Below are 21,344 nucleotides of genomic sequence, written 5' to 3' on the forward strand. Positions count from 1 at the left end.
TATATACTTAATATTTTGTTTGTCAGGACTTACTTCCCCATTGATAATATTGCATTTGCTAGAAGTGGAGGAGACGGGGGTCTAAAGGTTGCTCTTCATCCACACAACATCATCCTATCATGTGTTGGATCAAAGACCTAAAAGACTGGAGTCAATGTCTAGCTGGGTTGGGTCGATTCCAAGATTATGACAAGTTACATGACTCCACTCTATTTTGAATAATTAAACTAATAATAGAATATTTGAAATTAACAGTTGCCCAAGAGGTGGTGCACTAGGTCACCAGTTTGAATCCTGTTCTGCATGTTCTGTGCTTCCAACACAATAACTTGGTTCGAGTGTCATGAGTTAGTCGAGTCAACCTGACGAGTCTTGAAAAAATTAACACCAAGTCACACCGGAGATTAATTGAGTTTCGTAGCAACTCAACTCAAAAATCCAATACAAGTTTCGAGTTGAATCACCTAGTTTTAGAACCACGTTGTACAGTGGTTGGTAACAAAAACGCCTGTAGTGCATCTATTGTGTAAACGTAAGGCATGAAACACCTCATGCTCATCATGTTGACATATAAACACCTTACATTTAACTCCACTTATTACATGCATACCAGTCACATGCTCACATCCCCCAAATCAGTCCACCAAATACAACTGACTACATAAGCAGGTTTTTCAATATGGCAATACCTGGATACAATTGACAAAAGAAGTTTTCTCGTCTTCCATGCACCTTTGGTTACTAGACTAAAACAAAGTGTTACAAATCTGAAATGTATGGATTCAACTTGTACACAGGAAATGAAAACATCATCATTTCCAGTGTCACCCCTCGCCCTTTTCCTAAGGCTTTTAAATGACACATGACATGGCCAAACGTTTGCTAGGATAGTGGATTCATGCGGGTCCTGGTACAAACCAGTCAAATCATCCCAACCATCTGTTAACCATCCAATCAATAGCATGAAGAATGGTCAATCAATATCAAAAGGATAAACAAATCATGCCCTGGCCATGAGATTTCATGGACCTGTAGCTGTTTGGTGCTGGGCTTGTGCAACCCTATGCATAAAGGCCGGGCTTATTTATGTAATATGGGTGATAACGGGCTGGGTAATAAGCTAGCAGTCAGCACCATGCCAAGGGCTAGATGCTTAGCTACATGACTGTGCCAGGCCTGGGTGTAATAATGTCTCTCTGCCTTTGCTTGGACCATTCTAATCCTGGCAGATGTAGCCCGGTCCATATTAACTATCAATCTCTTTTAAAAATAGTTTGACGGGAATCTAGAAGTGGAACATTTTGATGAAATTGCATTTCTTATTCTCAGCCACCTTTTGTAGACAGCCACCATTTATCTTGGCGCACCTATCTTTCCCATTATCACAAGTGTTGCAAATGGTCACTGAATAGTGCAGTCCAGCAAATGCAATTAGATTTGAAATTCAGGATTTTGCACCTGACCTTTTTCTCTTGGATTTTAAGGTCTCCTTTTCAGAATTTTTCAATTCAAGTTGGTAGAGAGAGAGATTGAGAGAGTAAACACCATTTTCAATTGGTAAAAAAGGGGAAAAAAAGAAAAAGAAAGAAAAAAAAAAAAAACAAAACAAAACAAAAACTCAAGCTTAGTGGTAAAGCATCCCGTTCACGAATCTACATCATGCAAGGTTAAAATGCTTCACCTTGTCTCAGTCTTCTACATTCGTACTAGTAGCACTGTTGGTACTGCTTGGAATTCCCTCTTGAGCATCAGAAACATGGGAGGCTGCAGCAGCAGTAGCAGGCAAATTAAGGTAGTCAGGAGTTAAGGGGTGAAAGATATGGCCTTCCTCAGCTTCCAGGAGATTCAACTGGCCTTTGAAGAGGTGCATGTAGACTACCCAATCCCCCTCCCTACTTGCACTCGGCATTGGCATCACATAACCTGCGTCACCCCCCCATGGGAAATGATACGATCCAAACACTGGCTTCCCCCACCCAAAATCCACTCTTTCTACTGGGAACCTCTGCCCAGATGACACCACAAATGCTGCCCCGTCTTCCCTTCCCTTGCAATATATCTTTGCCAGTGCTGGCTGTGGCCGTCTCGCCTCCACCCAGTCTATCAATCCCAAGAAATGCTCCTTGCTTGCACCCCCCCTCAACGCTTCATGCACCACCTCTGCCACCCAACTCAATGGCCTCATCGTCAGCTCCTCAACTCTCTCATCTCCGTATGGTATCGACAGCACGTTCCCAAAGTAATTTGACATGCAATTGTTGGGTCTATCCCCATCACTCAATCTTGTCCGCCCATCAACCACAATCCCCATCTTGCATCTTCTAGTGCTGTCTTTCATACTTTTCGCGACAATCTGCCACAGGCATGCACTCAGCGACTCGAGCTTGGTTCTCTTGCAGCTGCCGGAGCTGGCACGGGCCTGAAGCCCATTGATGTCTTGGGCAGTCACATAGTAAATGCGGCTTATGATCTTGTCATCATCGGCTGCTTGTTCTTCATTCTTTGGAGGTGGCAACGATGATAGTGGCACGTACATGTCGTCAATGGAGACATCGTAGGAGCCAGGATGCCTCGGGTTGAGTAAGGATCGACGGAAAGATGGCTGGTTAGAGATAGATTTTGACTGAGCCATCTCCGCCCATGATACCAAGAACATGTTCCCTGAGTAGGCATCAGCTACTCGGTGGTCGAATGAGCATGCCACAACCACCCCACCGCACTTGAACTCCGTTGCCTGTCCAAAACATCCACTCTAATCATCATCATACACTGTGTAGGTGATCATTTCGCCAAGTAAAGGTGTGTACTTACCGTTGAAATCATCAATGGATAGCCAATAGTCTGAGTCAACATACAATTGTGGTGATCTTCATTGGATGCTGCCATTTTCATTAATACTAATTTCCTAAACAAATTGCATCCAGTAGGTGATCCTTTCGCCAAGTAAAGGTGGAACAATCACATACAAGCAGTGGCTGAGAAATTTTGAATTCATCTTTCCAGCCAACGTCACACCCTTATTTGAAATCATATCTAGCCAAAAGTGAGGGGCACGTGAAACTTCACAAACAGTTGCTGTATCAATAATTCTATATGTGAAAAACAAAAGAAAAATTAATTCCGGACATGTCCTTTTTATCATCTGTCGCTATTCACATCTCCCACTTGGGTGGTTGTTTGTTCTTTTGGAATGCGTTTTACTAGCATTTTTTGGATGACAGATTACAAAAGGTGAAAGTGAAAGAATCAGTTGTTAAAAATTGGACTTAAAAGACAATGGAAAAGGAAAACTCTGGAGTATGTACCTACACCTAGGGAAACTTTTTCTAACTCCATGTGGCCATGATTTCCAAATCTGGCTTATTCAACAAACAGCCAGTTTAAAATAAAGTAAAAATGAAAAAAATTCTTTATCACGTCCACTTGAATTTCAATATTCACACTGTGAATATTGGATGGTCCTTGCACGAAGGAGAGCCCTAAACAAAACTAATGGTAGACCTAACATCCCAGCTGTTGGATAATCATGATTTTTAGGTTCCAAGGGGAATATGAGGCAGAGTATCTGATGGATGGTGTGGATCTCATGAAAGGTCCATCTACATGGCAGGCAGTATCCATAAATACACCACTCTTTGTTTAGCCTGTAGCCCAAAATAAGATGGTTTAACACTCAAGTAGACCACCCTAAAAAAATGAATCCGTATCCTTTACAATGTAACTGGACCACATCATCACACAGTGCATTAATGCAGTACTATCATCACACAGTGCATTAATGCAGCAGTACTGACAACGTTAGTGATGACAATGCAGGAAAGCATGATTTTTCTGCTTGTGTCAACCGGATTCTAAAAATATAATACAAGATTTTTTTTTAAAAAAAAAAGAAAAAAAGAAAAAGAGAGAAAAGAAGAGGTGGTGGCATAAATCCTGTGGTTCGTACGATAGATTGATATATTAGCGAGCTATATTTGCTACCGCTGATGCCATGTCAAACAACCATTTAGTTTAAAAGCTTCATATGTCAGAGCGTGGTGCTTTATCGCTCCAATAACCCAAGAAAACACTCCTCTCATGAAATGCTTGCTATGCTATCAGATCGCCTTCCTTGAATTTGCGTATGCAAACTGCGGAGTCGACCATAGCACCGGAAGCTTTCCTTCCACCAATGCCAGATACCCGTCCATCACCGCATGATACGACGAGCTCCGATCGAACCCATTAAATCTAACGACTGATTTGATCGTGTGAACAGTAGCAAAGATAAGATGACTATGCCTATTGTATAGAATGGTGGTGGCTCATCCCACGGTGCATATGGTGTAGTTGTATGGGTATCTACAACATTTCAAATCACTGATCTGGTCTTGGATGGGGGTGCTGAAGAACACACAGAGGAGCAGATGACAGAAATCATCTCATTTTGCCCATAGAATTTGGGACAATCACTGCTTTACTTTCAACCATCCATTTCACAGCCACGAGTTTGATGGTTAGGAACGCTAGGTCCATGTGAATTTCGAGCTGTGATCCGCCCGTGATGTACCCCAGAATTTGGATGGCCTGGATAGGTTTACATATGTGTGCCATATGTAAGGAGGAAGAGTAACCATCATTTAACTAGCACCGCAGCCTTGTCAGGCGCGGTTTGGGTGGATCCTTAACTGTGGGCCCCACTGTGGTGTATGTTCCTTACATCCACACCGTCCATCCATTTTGAAAGCTCATTTTATGGCATAATTCAAAAAACTAAGCAGATCCAAATGTTGCAAAAATATTGATTATATATATATATAAGTTTGAAAAGCAACTTTTTGTAGGTTTTTAAGAATAATCCCACATTGGAATGGGAAGAGAAAATTTTGTAGTTTATATGAAGGATGTAGAGTATTATAATACTTACACACTTGGTCCAAAGGAGAATGAAACTTGTGTGTTCCAGTGGAACACCCACGCGCACGCTTAGGTATGGGCACGAGCTCAGTATACCAGGCTCGTTGTATCCTAGAAATGGTTTGCCTAACCTATCAACATACTCAATTCACTTGAGTAGGGGCAAACAACGCTTTAAGGACAACGTCCCAAACGTGCTTCAGCCTGTCCTTATTTAAGCTAATTTTATTTTCGGTTTCCACATTATGCAGAAATAATATAAATTTGTATAATTTCCAACACTAAATCTTACCTGGACCATACCATAAGAAACTTGGTAAGGATTAGCAATGGATGCGAATTTGCTGTCAAAGCCTTTCGCAGAAAGTTGCCGCACTGGTGATGTTTGTGAAAAATCCACTCCGTTCATCTGTTCTGCGACCTCATTTTAGGACATGTATGCAACCAAAACTCACCCGGATCCAAGACTCAAGTGGGTCATACTAGAGGAAAAATTGGGGAATAAAATGCCTACCGTTGAAACCTTCTTGGGCTCCCAAACCGTTTATGAGGTCATTCTCTGAAAAAAACAAAAATCTTTTGTGACTGAATATTTTAACGGTGGTCGTTTAATCCCCCTGTTTCCTCTCGAGTGGCCCATTTGAGTTTTAGATCTGGCCGATTTTTTGTATGCACGTCTTAAAATGAGCTCGAAAAACGGATTAACAGGGTCGATTTCTCACAAACATTTTCTGGTGGTCCCACCTGACTTGGTAGCACAGGAAGGAACTTGGTGCTAAAGGCTTTCTTAGAGATCCTCGTACCATGTGATTTTATCCAAGCCGTCCATCCTTTTTAGCCAACTCAGTTTCGAGCATGATATCTATGGTATTGAGAAGAAGCAACGCGCATTTTGTGGTGTTGTATGTGTTGTGACAGAGGATTGCAATAGATATTTTTTTATTAAATTGGGAGGTTGAATGACCCATGTTTTTACTGGAGAAATCTATTATCAAGATTTATGTGATGATAGCTTATTAATTTAATTACTGAACGAAGATGGACAGTTCAAAACGAGTGACGCCAGCTTCTGACCCTGCCGTTGGGGATCGAAGGTGTTGTTAGAGAAGATGTCTTAAATCTTTTGAGTTGCTCAACCGGTCGAGTGGACTGATCGACCAGTCGAGTGGGTCGCTAGGCTAGTCGAGGCCATCTCGACTCGAAGTCCAACGAGTAGAGATTTTTGGTGTCCGGCCGCTCGACCAGTCAAGAAGATGGCTCGACCGGTTGAGGGGGTCCCTCGACCAGTCAAGGACTTGGCTCGACCAGTCGAGGTTACGCAAATTCGAGTTTAGATCTTGTGCGAACTGCGGAAATTTGAGGCGGTTTCGCAAGGGTACAAAAGGGAAGTTTCCTAAATTATAAATATTGGTCCCTAGAGCTATTTTAAAGTTTTTAAGGCTTCCTAAATGTATTCTAAAAGGTTCTAGGGTTATCAAAGGGTGTAGCAAGGGTGAGATTCGAGGTTGTTCGAATCGGTAAGTCCTCTCTCTTTGTAATTGATGCTTTCATAGTGGAATTCTGTCGTATTGTGCCATGGTTTTTTTCCGCAAGGGTTTTCTACGCTAAATTTGTGTGTTCTCTTGTGTTTGCTTGATGCCATGGTATTGCTATCCTACATCTAGATCTGTGTGATTTTGCAGGCCAAAATTCCAAGTGGTATCAGAGCAGTCGTTGGGGCACAGATCTGAATCTGCAGGATTAGTAATAATGAGAAGCACTAGGTATGAGATTGAGAAGTACTTAGGAAAAAATAATTTTGAGTTATGGAAGATCAAGATGATGAGTTCCTTAATCAAGCAACGCGAAGATGGTGCTCTTGAGGAGCGAAAGTCTACTATGACTGATGATGATTGGAATACTCTTGATAAGAAGACTTTATCATCAATTCGTTTGGGTCTTACGGATGAAGTTCTCCACAACGTCATGAGGGAGAAAATTGCTGCTAAGTTATGGGCGAAGTTAAAGGATGTCTATGCGAAAAAATTCTTTGAAAATCACCTACACTTGAAGTGGCAGTGGTATAACTTTAAGATGGCAGAGGGTGGAGATTTGGAGGCTCACATCAGCAACTTTAATAAATTAGTTTGTAAATTGCTGGAAATGGAGGAAGTGATGAAAGATGAAGAACAAGTATGTATGTTGTTGAATTCTCTTCCGGCGTCGTATGAGTCATTCAAGGACACTATGTGCAGCATGAATAAAACCCTAAGTGTCAAAACCATTATCTTAGCCCTTCAAGAGATTGCTATGAGAAAGCTAAACGGCGACATCTTCTGATGCACCATTTACAAGGGGTAGGAATTCTGAACAAGGTACGGGTTCTTCAGGTTCTAGATCCAAATCCAAGGGCAAGGGCAAATGAAAGATAAAGTGCTGGAATTGTGGGAAGGAAGGATATGTAAACATGGATTGTGAAAATCCTAAATTGAAGAGAGAAGATTTCGAGACTTTGTATAGGGAGGCCAATGCTACCACGTCAGATGGATCGAGTGGATGTGATGGTAATATTTTGTCTGTGTCTACTATCAGGTGACCATACGATGATCATAAGGACGAGTAGATACTAGACATAGGGACATCTTTTCACATGACTCCTCATCAGAGTTGGTTCACCAGCTATAGGGAGTGCGATGGTGGACAGGTATTTATGGGCAATGACATTGCCTGTAATATTGTAGCTGTTGGTTCGGTACGCATCAGGAGTGTGAAAGGGTGGAGCATACCTTGACTGATGTCAAGCACGTTCCTGATTTGAAGCAGAATTTGATTTCTCTTAGTGTACTTGAAGCAAAAGGATGTAAGTATATAGATATTAATAGTGCTCTTAAGGTATCTAAGGGGGCACGGGTAATCATGAAAGCGCAACGACTCAGTAACTTGTACAAGTTGACTGGGAGAACTTCAAAAGTTGGAGTTGCAGTGGATGTAGCGGATTCCACCTTTGCATGTGTGTGGCATGTTGGGCATGACCACATGAGCAGGTAGGGTAGGAAGGCTGAGATGCGCGGACAGGGATACAGAGCAGTTGGAGCAGCCACCTGTGAGAAAAATCACACGACATGATTGCAGGATATCGGCATAGTACAAGAACAACTCCAATATCCTAGGGGATTCATCTTTTATTCTAATGGCTCTAGGTGAGACTGGTGCTGAGAAGTGGAAGATGACTATGGGCGATGGTTGGATGCAGGTGGATCTTTATGAGGATACAGAATAGATACAGGGCGAGGTTGGTAGCGAAAGGTTATGCTCAGAGAGAAGGGATCGACTTATCAGAGATATTCACGCCGATGGTATAGTAGGTGTCTATTAGATCCATGATTGGCGCTAGTTGGCCAATGTGATCTTGAGCTGGAAAGATGGATGTAGAGTCTATACTTCTTGAAGGGAAAGTGAAGAGCAGATCTACATGAAGCAACCAGAATAGTTTGAATTTAAAGGGGCTGAGAAAAGATTTTGCAGGAGGTCGTGGTTCGACCTGTCGCCTAGGCAGTGGTTTGATTCCTTCATGGTGAGTCAGGAATTGATGACATGTAAATCGCCAATTATGACATGTCTGAAATCAATGTACTGCAGACTTGGTTAAGTAGGACATTCAGGATGAAGGATTGAGGGGCTGCAAAGATGGTTCTCGGCATTGAGACTGAAAGAGGAGTAGACATTGGTAATCACAGGAGGAATACCTTGTGTGTAAGTATTGATCGAGGATGTGATGAGCCAGTTAAAGCCGGAGAGCGTTCCCTACGCGTCTCTCCTCAAGTTTTCCTCAGGACATGTCCCAAAACAGGATATCTCATGAGCCTTATTCGAATGCGGTTGGCAGTGTAGTCATGGTCTGGATTAGACCGGTTATTTCACAGGCTATCAGTGTTGTGAGCAAGTACCCTGGCAAGCAATATTGGGTAGCGATAAGATAGTAAGAAGACTATGTCTTTCCTTTTGAAAAGACAGGAACAAAGATGGTTGAGCATGTGGATTTTAATCTATCAGACATGCTCATCTAGATCGTTCCTGCAGAGAAGTTCAAGTTCTGTGTAACTTATCTGGGCTTGGTGATGGCGGAAAAGAAGGATGGAGTGTGCACGAGAAGCTATGATGTGATGCAGAGATAAGAGAAGAAGTCAAGGAGCTACACGTTAAAAGATTGAAGACATGGTAGAGATTGTTATCAGAAAAGATGTCTTAAATCTTCTGGGTTGCTCGACCAGTCGAGCGGGTCGCTAGGCTAGTCGAGGCCATCTCGACTCGAAGTCCAGCGAACACAGATTTTTTGGTGTCCGGGCCGCTCGACCAGTCGAGGGGATGGCTCGACCGGTTGAGGGGGTCCCTCGACCAGTCGAGGTTACGCAGATTTGAGTTCAGATCTTATGCGGACTGTGGAAATCTGAGGCGGTTTTGTACAGGTGCGAAAAGGAAGCTTCCTAAACTTTAAATATGGGTCCCTAGGGCTATTCTAAAGTATTCTAAGGCTTCCTAAAGGTATTCTAAAGGGTTCTAGGGTTATCAAAGGGTGTAGCAAGGGTGAGATTCGAGGTTGTTCAAATTGATAAGTCTTCTCTCTTTATAATTGATGCTTTCATAGTGGAATTCTGTCGCTTCGTGCCGTGGTTTTTTCCCGCAAGGGTTTTCCACGTTAAATCTATGTGTTCTCTTGTGTTTGCTTGATGCCATTGTATTGCTATCCTACGTCTAGATCTGTATGATTCCACAGGCCAAAATCCCAACAGAAGGCAACCCGGAAATTGAAATATTGGAGATTGGTGTCTGGAATCTTCCAAGAATATGGGAGATGTTCTGGTGAGGCCCATGAGGTCAGTGCGGTGGATCTCTTTGACATGGGCCTCATTTGTATAAAGTAAAAACACCATTACGGTTTGCATATTACATGTGAGGAGAATGACATGATTTTGAACAGGAAGAAGACATGGAAGTGATGCATGTAGGCATAAACACTAATTGAAAAAAAGAAAAAGAAAAAGAAAGCGGGCAGGGGAAGAAGATTGACCTGAACACAGAACACCCCCTCTTTCTTCCTAGGGACGAGCTTCCCTTCGACGGTGGCGTCTGGGTTGTAAAGGTTCAGATGTTGAAGCTCTATGTCTGTATAAGCTTCAAAGAAGTCGACTCCGCGATTGTTGCAGTGGAGCCCAGGCTCACCAAGGGAGTTGGTAATAACTTCACTGGAAAAGGCGTAGTAAGAGACAAGGGCTTGGGCAAGGGATTTCTTGAGAGTGCTGGCCACGGAAGGGAAGCTTGATTTTTTATTGGTGGTTGTGCTGATAGGCTTCTTATAACAGAAGAAGATGCCTACGTCAACAGGGGGAAGGAGCAAGTCGAGGTTGGAGAGGGGCAGCAAATGGTCTTGCAATGGCAGAACTGCTGCCACCTTCTCCTTCCTTTTCATCGTTACGGTGAAATCATCAATACCAGCAACAGCAGATGCCATGGAGAGAGAGAGAGAGAGAGAGAGAGAGAGAGAGAAGAAGTAATTTAATGAATGAATGGAAGGAAGGAAGAACAAAGAGAGCGGTGCGAGAGAGTGATAATATGGAGTGGAGAAGGCGCCCCAGGGTAGATATATAGGACTCGTCGACCCTTTTCTCTTACAAATTTCACGTCAATTAAATGACCTGACTTTTCTGTGTTGTTTGACCTTGCTTTATTTATTTCCAACGTGTATTCCGTGAGTAAGGAATTACAACTATATGTTCTTTGTCTCTGATCCTATCCCTATGTAATTCCTATAGCAGTGGACCTCCTTGTTTGTTGTTCAAGGTCATAGTTCTTCTGGGTGGCCCACTCCTATAGGAAAGCAAGGTCCTTTCATTTGGGACAATCTTCAATCGGTGGGTCCCAGCCATCAACAACCTTAGTTATCACCTAACTATTCCTGATCTTACCCCTGGCCACAGGAAGTTCCTGTGGTCAGAATTTATGTGGGGCCTACAAAGATGCCCGTGAGAAATTCACTGTCTGTTCATCGGTTTTAATTTCTAGCTTACAATATGACGTGTACAAAATTTGGCAGATCCAAAACTTAGGTGGGCCACACGGATAGGAAAAAAATGAGGAATGAACGCCCAGCATTGTAAACTTTGGGGGGGCACTACTCAAGTTTTGGATCAGGATAATATTTGCACCTACAGTTTATCCTAATGATAATAACCTTATGAATGGTTTGGATGGCATATGAGCATCATGGTCAGCTCCAAAAAGGTTTTAACCATGGATATTTCCTTCTAATTGTTTCAAATGGCTCACCTGAGTACGGGATCCACCTGATATTTGGAGTCCTACCCAATTGTCAGCTTGAAAATTAATATACAAGTGGATTTCTCACGTGTATCTCTGTGGGTCCCACCTAGCTTCACAGGAACCAATCCGTGTCCCATCCTACCCCGGAGTAAGGGTGAAGAGTTCAAACCCCAGCATCCAGTCGAGTACATGACAAAATAGTAGTGATAAAAGAAGATAAGCTATAAGTTCGTCTGGCTGACCTTTGGTTTTTCTAATCTGTTGGGAATCGCAAGAGCCAACACCAACTCCAACGCCCCTTTTCCTTTGTTGCATTAGATGGGTTTTTTATTTTTTATTTTAAAATGCATACGCTCACCCCCACACACTCACTCATACACTCACAACACAGTGGGTTTCACTTTCACCCCCAATGGGTACTCCGAACCTATGATCTCATTTTGAAGCTCTCGTGCGAGTCTACCACTGTGGCATAAGGACCCATTAGATGGTCTAATTTGGAAAACAAGACATGACTCCTCCTTCACTGTTCCTTCGTACGTAGTACATACCTTCATCACCTTATCCATGGACATGCTCTTATCTGCTTTACATGAAAAATACCATCTTGATCAACTTTAATTAAACTGCTTAATATTTCACTGTTACAAGAGCGTCCTATAAGTCTATATGCAGAATAGCAAAGATTGTGCTATGCATCGGATATGGACCGAATGACTTACCTTGTTGGGATGCCATTGCTAAAGATGAGATGTTGAGGTCTTCCTCTCCTTACACCCTTTAGAGAAGCTGTGAAGGGGCTATAACTTTAGTCGATCGTGTTGGATCGGGGACCCAACCCTGTTTTATAATGCAGAGGGTGGAGGACTTTGAAACCCATCAAAACTCCTTTCCCTATGGCTTCACACGAATTTGACAATCCTAGTTCTTCTAAAGTACTGTGTATGTATCACAGTTGTAGCACTTCACCCCTTACACGAATTTCTGAATGTATCACAACATAGTGCGGCCCATTGTATGCCTGATCAAATTATCCAATCCTTAGAACAATCCAAACCGTTGATCAATAAGACCCACCTTATAGAATTCTTACAAGTCTTACCCACTGACATTTTCAACTGCACACATATGTAAGGCCCAGCCCCTACATTTATCAGGTGGGTTCATCCATGAACCTGCCTTGGCCATGAATCACAAGAAATTGGACTTATAAAATAAATAAATAAAAAGTAATGGTACATTTCATTTGTTGGTTCAACCTTTGGAAAGATATATATATATATATATATATATATATATAGAGAGAGAGAGAGAGAGAGAGAGAGAGAGAGAGAGAGAGAGAGAGAGAGAGAGAGAGGCAAGGCATGCTCACCTATGCACTTACGCACGTGCGCACCTCTGCACACATGTCATGGGTGTCAAATCCGAACAGTCCATAAGATGCGGAATCCCATGAAACCTCAAGGGGTGAATTTCCACCCTGATCTAAGATTCTGGTGGGCCATAGCAAAGAGAAATTCAAATTAAGGGAAGAAACTGTTTGCATTTTTCATGGCCCACCGAACTTTTGTTTTAAAGTAAAAATTGGTACCAGGGGTTTTCATGAGGTTTTGCTTCATGTGGACCGTTCAGATTTTCAAGATCCATCAGATATGGTGAGTTCTCAAAAAAGTTCGTATGTAGTCTGTACGAACTGGTTCGCAGGTAAGCGTTCTGCTATATATATATATATATTAGATTCATTTCAAAGAAATATAATAAAAAAGAAAATAACAAATAAAAGATAATTTAGAAAGGAAAGAGTAATAAATTATAAGCACACACTTTTTTTTTTCACACATACACACCTACTCCACACACTCACCCACCCCACCCACACCACATGTGAGGTAGTGAGGGCTCTCTTGAATTTGCTAGAAAAGTTTATCAAATCTATGAGAGAAACGAGAAAAAATTTGAGAAATTTTATTAAAAGTTATTCAAATAAACGAGTTTGTATGCTTAGATATCCTTGAACAAATCCTAAGATGCAATTAGATAAAAAATAAACAAAAAAAGAAATAAAAATTGAAAAATATGCAAAATTTCACATTTCATTGATTGATCGACCGATCAATCGAAATGACATCTAGAGACTAAAACCCATAAAATTAAATTTGTACTGATTAATCAAACTGAGTAAAAATGGTCCAGCAAGCTTTTCATCTAAATCTAAATTTCAATCGATTGACTTGATCGATTTGCTTGATCAATCGATTAAATTATGTTGAAATTATGTTGATTTCTTTCAGGACTTCTTCTAATATATTTGTGATGGGCATGTGCTTGCTCCACTTCCTACGTCAATCCCTTTCATTTGAAAAAAAAATTCATCCTCGAGTTATCCTCTGGCTTCGATTCATCATAATCGTACAGGTTTGCCACATCAAACGTGTGTACGATCTATGTCATTAGGAAGAAGATCAACGGCGTAGGCATTGTACCTTACTCGAAACCTCAATGTTAGATAAGTGACCTAAACATTCTGCTTAATATGTGGAGTAAGTCAAATCTATCACCACTCTTAGAAGTGAAAAATAATTAATATATAAAAGCATATCGACGAGGGCTGACAAGCCTAAGAACTTAAAAGAATCTAAGAGTAATGATGAGACTAACAACACCCCACATGAGAAAGAACTGGAAAAAAAAGCCCGTGACTCCATTCCCACATAGGAAGATATCACCCAAAGCTCTTCCCAACACTCATGGTATCTAATTAGAGGTTCTCAAGCAGATGAAAATTAACATCCCTTAGTTGGATGCCATAAACACATTGATGTATGTATCATTTTATCTAGCAGATGCTAGAGGAATGTAGTGTTGTGATCTTGAGAAGATTCACTCTAGCGAAAATCTAACCGGTATGCTTACAAAAGTAGTTCCTGTAGAGAAGTTTAGGTTTTGCTTGACTTCTCTGGGCTTAGAAAAGAAGAGTGAAGACTGAGTGTGCACAAAAAATGACGATGATGTGTTATTATTGAAATTTAGAGATCGTGATAACATCTTGAAACAACAAAGATGGAGGAAATTAAAGCCATGGTAGAGATTGTTAAGAAGTGCCTTTAATCTGCTCCTGTGGAGTTTGGTCGACCGAGGCCCAGTAGGGTCGACTGACACTCCCTATATGATATTCCTGGTCAATCGAGGTTTGATTCCGGTTGATCGAGAGCCTCTGTGATGTTTTCGATCGACCGAACAGAATGTATAAATTTTAACAAGTGCATGTTTTGTTTCTTACTCTTTTCTGGAAGCATACAAGGAGACTTCTAAACACAATTAAGGTATTATAGAGAGAGCCTACACTAATTCCAATATTTTGCAAGTGTAGAAATTTTGGGCTTTTGAATATATAAGTTGTCCATCTCTTGTAACTTTTTACTTGTATTGGATTGTTTTTTGCTTGGATTATTTGTTGCTTGGTGTTGCTGTTTCCCCCCCGCAAGAATTTTTTCACGTAAAATCTTTATATTTCTCTATAATTGCTTGAAATTCATTTCTCTATTCATGAATTTGATTCGTTTTAAGGTTACTTTCACACTAATGAATGATATAGGCACACAACACAATAAACATAAAAAATTGAACTATTATAAAATAAATAAATAAAAGTAATATTCCAGTCTCATTTACTGCTTAGAATTTTGAAAAGAAATACCATGAAATTTTAGTTTCATTTGAAAGAAATATAATAATTAAAAGATAACTCCCGAAGAAAAGAGTAATAAATTACAGGCACGCACTTTTATTCCTTACCCGCTCGCCCACACCACATGGGTACTCAATCTCGAGGGTTGTGGAGCGGACCCTATGCACACACTTAAAGACCTCATAGATGGTGAAGTCATGGATCCTTACTCGTGTGTGCAGGTGTTAAAAAAAAAAGAACGATAGTAAAGTCATGCAATTGGTTTTGGACTTGAGCTAACTATTAGATTTTTTTTTTTTTTTTTTTTGTTCGTTCTTAGATTTACAATTTATATACATGCATTACTCAGCGAATAAGACTCCGTAACAATGCTTCCACTCATCCATGGAGGCCGACTGCGTCCTACCCCCGCCCGTCTCTGCTGGGAACGGCAGGGGCTTTGAGTGGCCAACGTGATGTATGGTCTTATCCACACCGTCCATTCACTTTTTCGTATCATTTTAGGCTATAATGCCCAAAATTAGACAGATCCAAATCTCAACTGGACTACAAAATGAGGATTAAACTCTTGCCGTTGAAAACTTCTTGGGACCCAGAAGTTTTGGATAGAGCCGATATTTGTGTTTTCTCTTTATCCAGGTATATATAACTTTATGAATATTTTGAATGGCAAATAAACATAATGGTGGGCCCTAGAAAAGTTTCAACGGTGAGAATCATTATCACCACTGCTTCCTGTGGTGTGGTCCACTTGAGCCTGGGATCTGCCTCTTTTTTAGGTTTATTCACTAAAATGATAGGAAAAAAAATGGACAGACGGTGTGGATAAGATTCATACATCACGGTGGCTACTCAAAGCTCCTGCCTGTTCCCAGCTGGAGACAGTCAGGGTAGGACGCAATCCGCATCCCTCATCCATCAGGTGCGACGATTCTTATCCTGCCTCAACGACAGCAAAGCCAAGGACTGCCTAATATATTACTCTATGAGACCCATCGGGTGTTAATATTCCATCCAACCCGTTCATGATAAGACTCATGTGATGAACAGAGTGGATGTCATACTCGGAACACGATGAGCCTATTAATCTCGAGTGTTTTGACGGCAGCTGCGTGCAACCGAGTGGTTGTAATGGATTCCGATCCCTCAAACGTATTTACCTGCACTAACATCTGTGCAACTTTATCAGCTTTTGCTGTCTTCCATTTGTTTTAGGAATCCATTGCTTTCCTGGGTGTAAGCCCGACCGATTATCAGCATTAGTACATCACATGAATCATGCGTTCTAAAGCATTATTAATTAGTGTATGAGAATTCAGTTTTCCTGAAGAAATATGTGGTCCAAGTGAATCCGTGCATCTCGTGTGTACGTCTTCCCTCAAATATGATCTTTAGATATTTGTACTGATATATTGCTTTCCAACATAGGACGAAAATGAATGATGAATTCAGCTCACATTTTTTTCAATGGATATAATCAATCCACATTCATGTACCAATATTTTAGACTTTTCAACGATTCGGTTAGGCCAAGGAAACACCCACTTCTATGGGACACGGATTGGCTACTCCCCCTGCCACCGGCCAATGGCTGATGGTCGGTGCTCTGGGCGCCAACATGATTTATATGTTTCATCCATGCCGTCCATCTATTTTTACATATCATTTTATGGAATAAGACCGAAACTGAGGTATATATCAATCTCAATTGGACCACATTACATGAAACAGTGTCAAATGAGACCAAAACTGAGGCTCTTTTTTTTTTTTTTGTTTTTGTTTTTGTTTTATTTTCCCTTGCTTTATTTATTTCCAACGTGTATTCCGTGAGTAATGAATTACGTCTATTCTTTGTCTCTGATCCTATCCCTATCTAATACCTAAAGCAGCGGACCTCCTTGTTTTGGATCTCAGGATAATATTTGCACCTACAGTTTATCCCAATGGTAATAACCTTAACCTTATCTTATGAATGGTAATTTGGATGGCATATAAACATCATGGTCGGCTCCAAGAAGGTTTTAACGATGGACATTTCGTTCTAATTATTTCAAATGGCTCACCTGAGTACTAGATCTACCTGATATTTGGAGTCTAGCTACCCAATTGTGAGCTTGAAAATTAATGGACAAGGTCATTTTTCATGTGTATTTCTGCGGGCTCCACATAGCTTCTGGTCACAGGAGCTTACTGTGGGCGGGGTACAAGCAATCCGTGTCCCATCCTACCCCTGGCATGGGAGTAAGGGGTGCCTGAAGGTCACATGAAAAAGTTCAAACCAGAGCATGCATCCAGTCTAGCACAATACAAAATAGTGGGGAGTAAGGGATGCCTGGAGGTCACATGAAAAAATTCAAACCAGAGCATCCAGTCTAGTAAAATACAAAATAGTAGTGATAAAAGAAGATAAGCTATTAGTTTGTCTGGCTCACCTTCCATTTGTTTTTCTAATCTCTTGCAAAGCGGGAGCACCAACACCAACTCCAACGCTCCTTTTACTTGGTTGCATTAGACGGGTTTGTTTGTTTGTTTTTTTTTTTTTTGTTAAATGCATACACCAACTCCAACGCTCCTTTTCCTTGGTTGCATTAGATGGGTGCATTAGACGGGTTTGTTTTTTTTTTTTTTTTGTTTTTTTGTTTTTTTTGTTAAATGCATACACCAACTCCAACGCTCCTTTTACTTGGTTGCATTAGACGGGTTTGTTTCTTTTGTTAAATGCATAACGCTCCTTTTCCTTGGTTGCATTAGATGGGTTTGTTTCACCCCCCCGTCATACACTCACAACACAGTGGGTTTCACCCCAATTAATGGGTACTCAGAACCTATGATCTCGTGAGTCTGAGGCATGAGGATCCATTAGACGGTCTAATTTGGAAAACAAGACACGACTCCTCCTTCACTGTCCCTTTGTACATAGTACATACCTTCATCACCTCATCCATGGACATGCTCTTATCTGCTTTACATGAAAAATACCATCTTCAACTTTAATTAAACTGTCCAACATTTCACTGTTACAAGAGAGTCCTGCCCACTGACATTTTCAACTGCACACATATGTCAGGCCCAGCCCTTACATTTATCAGGTGGGTTCATCCATGAACCTGCCTTGGCCATGAATCATGAGAAATTGGACTTATAAAATAAATAAATAAAAGTAATGGTCCAATTTCATTTGTTGGTTCAACTTTTGGATATATATATATATATATATATATTGATATTTTAATTAATTCATTTCAAAGAAATATAATAAAAAAGAAAATAAAAAATAAAAGATAATTCCCAAAGGAAAGAGTAATAAATTATAAGCACACACTTTTTTTTCACACATACACACCCACACCACGCACTCACCCACCCCACTCACACCACATGTGACGTAGGGAGGGCTCTCTTGAATTTGCAAGAAAACTTTATCAAATTTATGAGAGAAATGAGACAAAAATTGAGAAAATTTATTAAAAGTTATCTAAATAAATGAGTTTATATGCTTAAATACCCTTAAATAAATCCTAAGATGCAATTAGATAAAAATTAAACAAATAAAGAAATAAAAACTGAAAAATATGCAAAATTTCACATTCCATTGATTGATCGGTCGATCGATCGAAATGACACAAAGCATCCTGAGACTAAAACTTATAAAATTAAATTTGTGCTGATCGATCGAACTGAGTAAAAATGATCAAGCAAGCTTTTCATCTAAATCTAAATTTCACTAGATCGACTTGATTGATTTGCTTGATCAACCTCGATTGATTGAATTATGCTGAAACTTTGTTGATTTCTTTCTGGACTTCTTCCAATCTGTTTGTGATGGGCACGTGCTTGCTCCATGTCCTACATCTGATCCATTCCACTTGAAATAAAACTCGTCCTCGAGTCATCCTCTGGCTCCGATTCGTGATGTTCGTATAGGTCTACCACATTGAATCGTGCGTAAGGTTTCTGTCATCAGGAAGAAGATTAATGGCGTAGGCATTGTACCTTCCTCGAAACCTTAATGTTAGATAAGTGACCTAAACATTCTACTCAATATGTTAGTAAGCCAAGTCTATCACCACTCTTTGAAGTGAAAAATAATTAATAAAAGCGTACCGATGAGGGCTGACAAGCCTAAGGACTCAGAAGAATCTAAGAGTGATGATGAGACTAGTAACACCCCACATGAAAAAGAACTGGGAAAAAAAGGTCCGTGACTCCATTCCCACATCGGTGGATCTCACCCAAACCTCTACCCAACACTCATGGTATCTTAGAGGTTCTCAAACAGGTGAAAATCAACATCCCTTAGTTGGATGCCATAAATGCATTGATGTGCGTATCATTTTATCTAGCAGATGCTAGAGGAATGTGGTGTCGCTCTTGAGAAGATTTATACTAGTGAAAATTCAGCTAACATACTTACAAAGTAGTTCCTATAGAGAAGTTCAGGTTTTGCTTGACTTCTCTGACCTTAAGAAAGAAGAGATGAAGACAGAGTGTGCACAAGAAATGGCGATGATGGTGTTATTATTGAAGTTTAGAGATGGTGATAACATCTTAGAATAACAAAGATGGAAGAGGTTAAAGCCATGGTGGAAATTGTTGAGAAGTGCCTTTAATCTAGTCTTGTGGAGTTTGGTTGACCGAGGCCCCATAGGGTTGACCGAAACTCCCTATATGATATTCCCAGTCGACCAAGTTTGATTATGGTTGATCGAGAGGCTCTGTGATGTTTTCGATTGACCGAACAGAATGCGTAAGTTTTAAAAAGTGCATGTTTTGTTTCTTAATCTCTTATGGAAGTATATAAGGAGACTTCTAAACACAATTAATGTATTATAAAGAGAGCCTACACAATTTCCAATATTTTGCAAGGGAAGAAATCTTGGGCTTTCGAATATGTAAGTTGTCCATCTCTTATAACTTTTTAATTATAGTGGATTGTTTGTTGCTTGTTGTCACTATTTTTTTTTTGTAAGAGTTTTTTCACATAAAATCTTTATATTTCTCTATAATTGCTTGATATTTATTTCTCTATTCATGATTTTGATTTGTTTTAAGGTTACTTCCACACTAACGTATGATAGCTGCGCACAACATAATAAACATGAGAAATTGAACTATTATAAAATAAATAAATAAAAGTAATATTCCAATCTCATTTGCTTCTTAGAACTTTGAAAAGAAATACCATGAAATTTTAATTTCATTTGAAAGAAATATAATAAATAAAATAGTAAATAAAATATAACTCATAAAGAAAAGAGTAATAAATTACAGGCATGCACTTTTTTTCCTCACTCACCCGCTTGGGAGTGGATTGGATATTGAGCACTTCAGTAGCCAAAAGGCTACTGAAGTGACGTGGCAAAATGCACCTGGTCAAGGGTTCGAGTATCCATAGGTGGTGAAAGCCCACTACGGCGTGAGTGTGTGGGAGGGTGTGTGTAAAAAAAAAGAAAGAAATGGTGATGTGGCAAAATGACATTGGTTTGATACCAATCAGCTGTTCCCTTGCAATGAATGCTCTTCCAACAGAGATCCGTTAGTAGATGTTTTTCCGTTTCGGTTGTGAACGCACTCGGCCACACACGGGTAAACTCCATTTTCATATTTTTTTTTCCTTCACTCTCTCTCAAATTTCTTACCCTCTCTCTCTCTCTCTCTATAATTCTTGCCATCAACATTACCCAGTCCATAACGTCCTCATTATCTTCCTCTCGATCCAGTCTCCTAACAACGCAAACCCGCCTTACATCCTAATCACCACCCACCCACCTCCGCTATGCGTCCAAATCAGGTTTGTGTGTGTGATCGGTTTGAGAGGAGACCCCATTTATGTTGATAATCCTTGCATGTGCATATATTTCTTGATATTTTAGTTTATTTGCAACATATTTAAGCTCTATTGTGAATGGATTATGCCCGAAAATTTGCAACATTAGGATACTTCAGACCATTCAAATTGTTGCCCTGTTATCTTTATGAAACATGAATTAAAGGTTCGTAAAGATAACATATCAATTGCAATTGCTGAATTAGTGTGTCAATATTCATCTTGAGATGTTATCTCCATTCAATCTAAGGTGATGGACTAATGACATGCTTTACACCAACCATTCAAAAATGCAATGGAACTAAAAAGAATTAAAAAAAGAAGAAGATGAAATCACTCATGCCATTAATCTGTCTTCAAGCTGTCTTGAAATTTTGGATATTTTGCGATTAACATGTCAAATTTGGTTCAAAATATCATGAGATTTCATGATAGTTGGTGCAACCAAACATAACCTCAAAGAAATTATAGTTTTTTTTTTTTTTTGAAAGTAGGGCCAAGCCCCTATATATATATGAAAGAAATTGCAGTGGTCCCTTGATGGTTGGAATGGGCAATTCACTGCTGACTTAGGCCTAGACATCAGCAATCATAAACCTGCACTAGTCGGATCAACAACGTTGGTTGTAGTCTTGA

General features: G+C 40.2%; 1 protein-coding gene across 1 annotated transcript; it reads right to left on the bottom strand.

Annotated features, from left to right (window-relative positions):
* Positions 1-716: 716 nt before the first annotated feature.
* Positions 717-10,388, bottom strand: LOC131256555 (coniferyl alcohol acyltransferase-like). Its single transcript, XM_058257422.1, has 2 exons — positions 9,944-10,388; positions 717-2,734 (listed from the first exon to the last, which is right to left on the bottom strand). The coding sequence occupies exons 1-2, from the start codon at positions 10,382-10,384 to the stop codon at positions 1,688-1,690; spliced, it is 1,488 nt and encodes a 495-aa protein (XP_058113405.1). The 5' UTR covers positions 10,385-10,388; the 3' UTR covers positions 717-1,687.
* Between the last annotated feature and the right edge of the window lie 10,956 nt (positions 10,389-21,344).

The sequence above is a fragment of the Magnolia sinica genome, chromosome 9, assembly GCF_029962835.1.
Source record: "Magnolia sinica isolate HGM2019 chromosome 9, MsV1, whole genome shotgun sequence".
NCBI classification, from domain to species: Eukaryota; Viridiplantae; Streptophyta; class Magnoliopsida; order Magnoliales; family Magnoliaceae; genus Magnolia; species Magnolia sinica.

What these genes read in the sequence shown, in the direction of transcription:
- LOC131256555 (XM_058257422.1), bottom strand. Translation starts at nt 10,384, where the DNA reads ATGGCATCTGCTGTTGCTGGTATTGATGATTTCACCGTAACGATGAAA. An exon ending in AGGGGGTGTTCTGTGTTCAG is followed by an intron (nt 2,735 to 9,943) that starts GTCAATCTTCTT and finishes TGTTTTGGACAG; the next exon opens with GCAACGGAGTTCAAGTGCGG.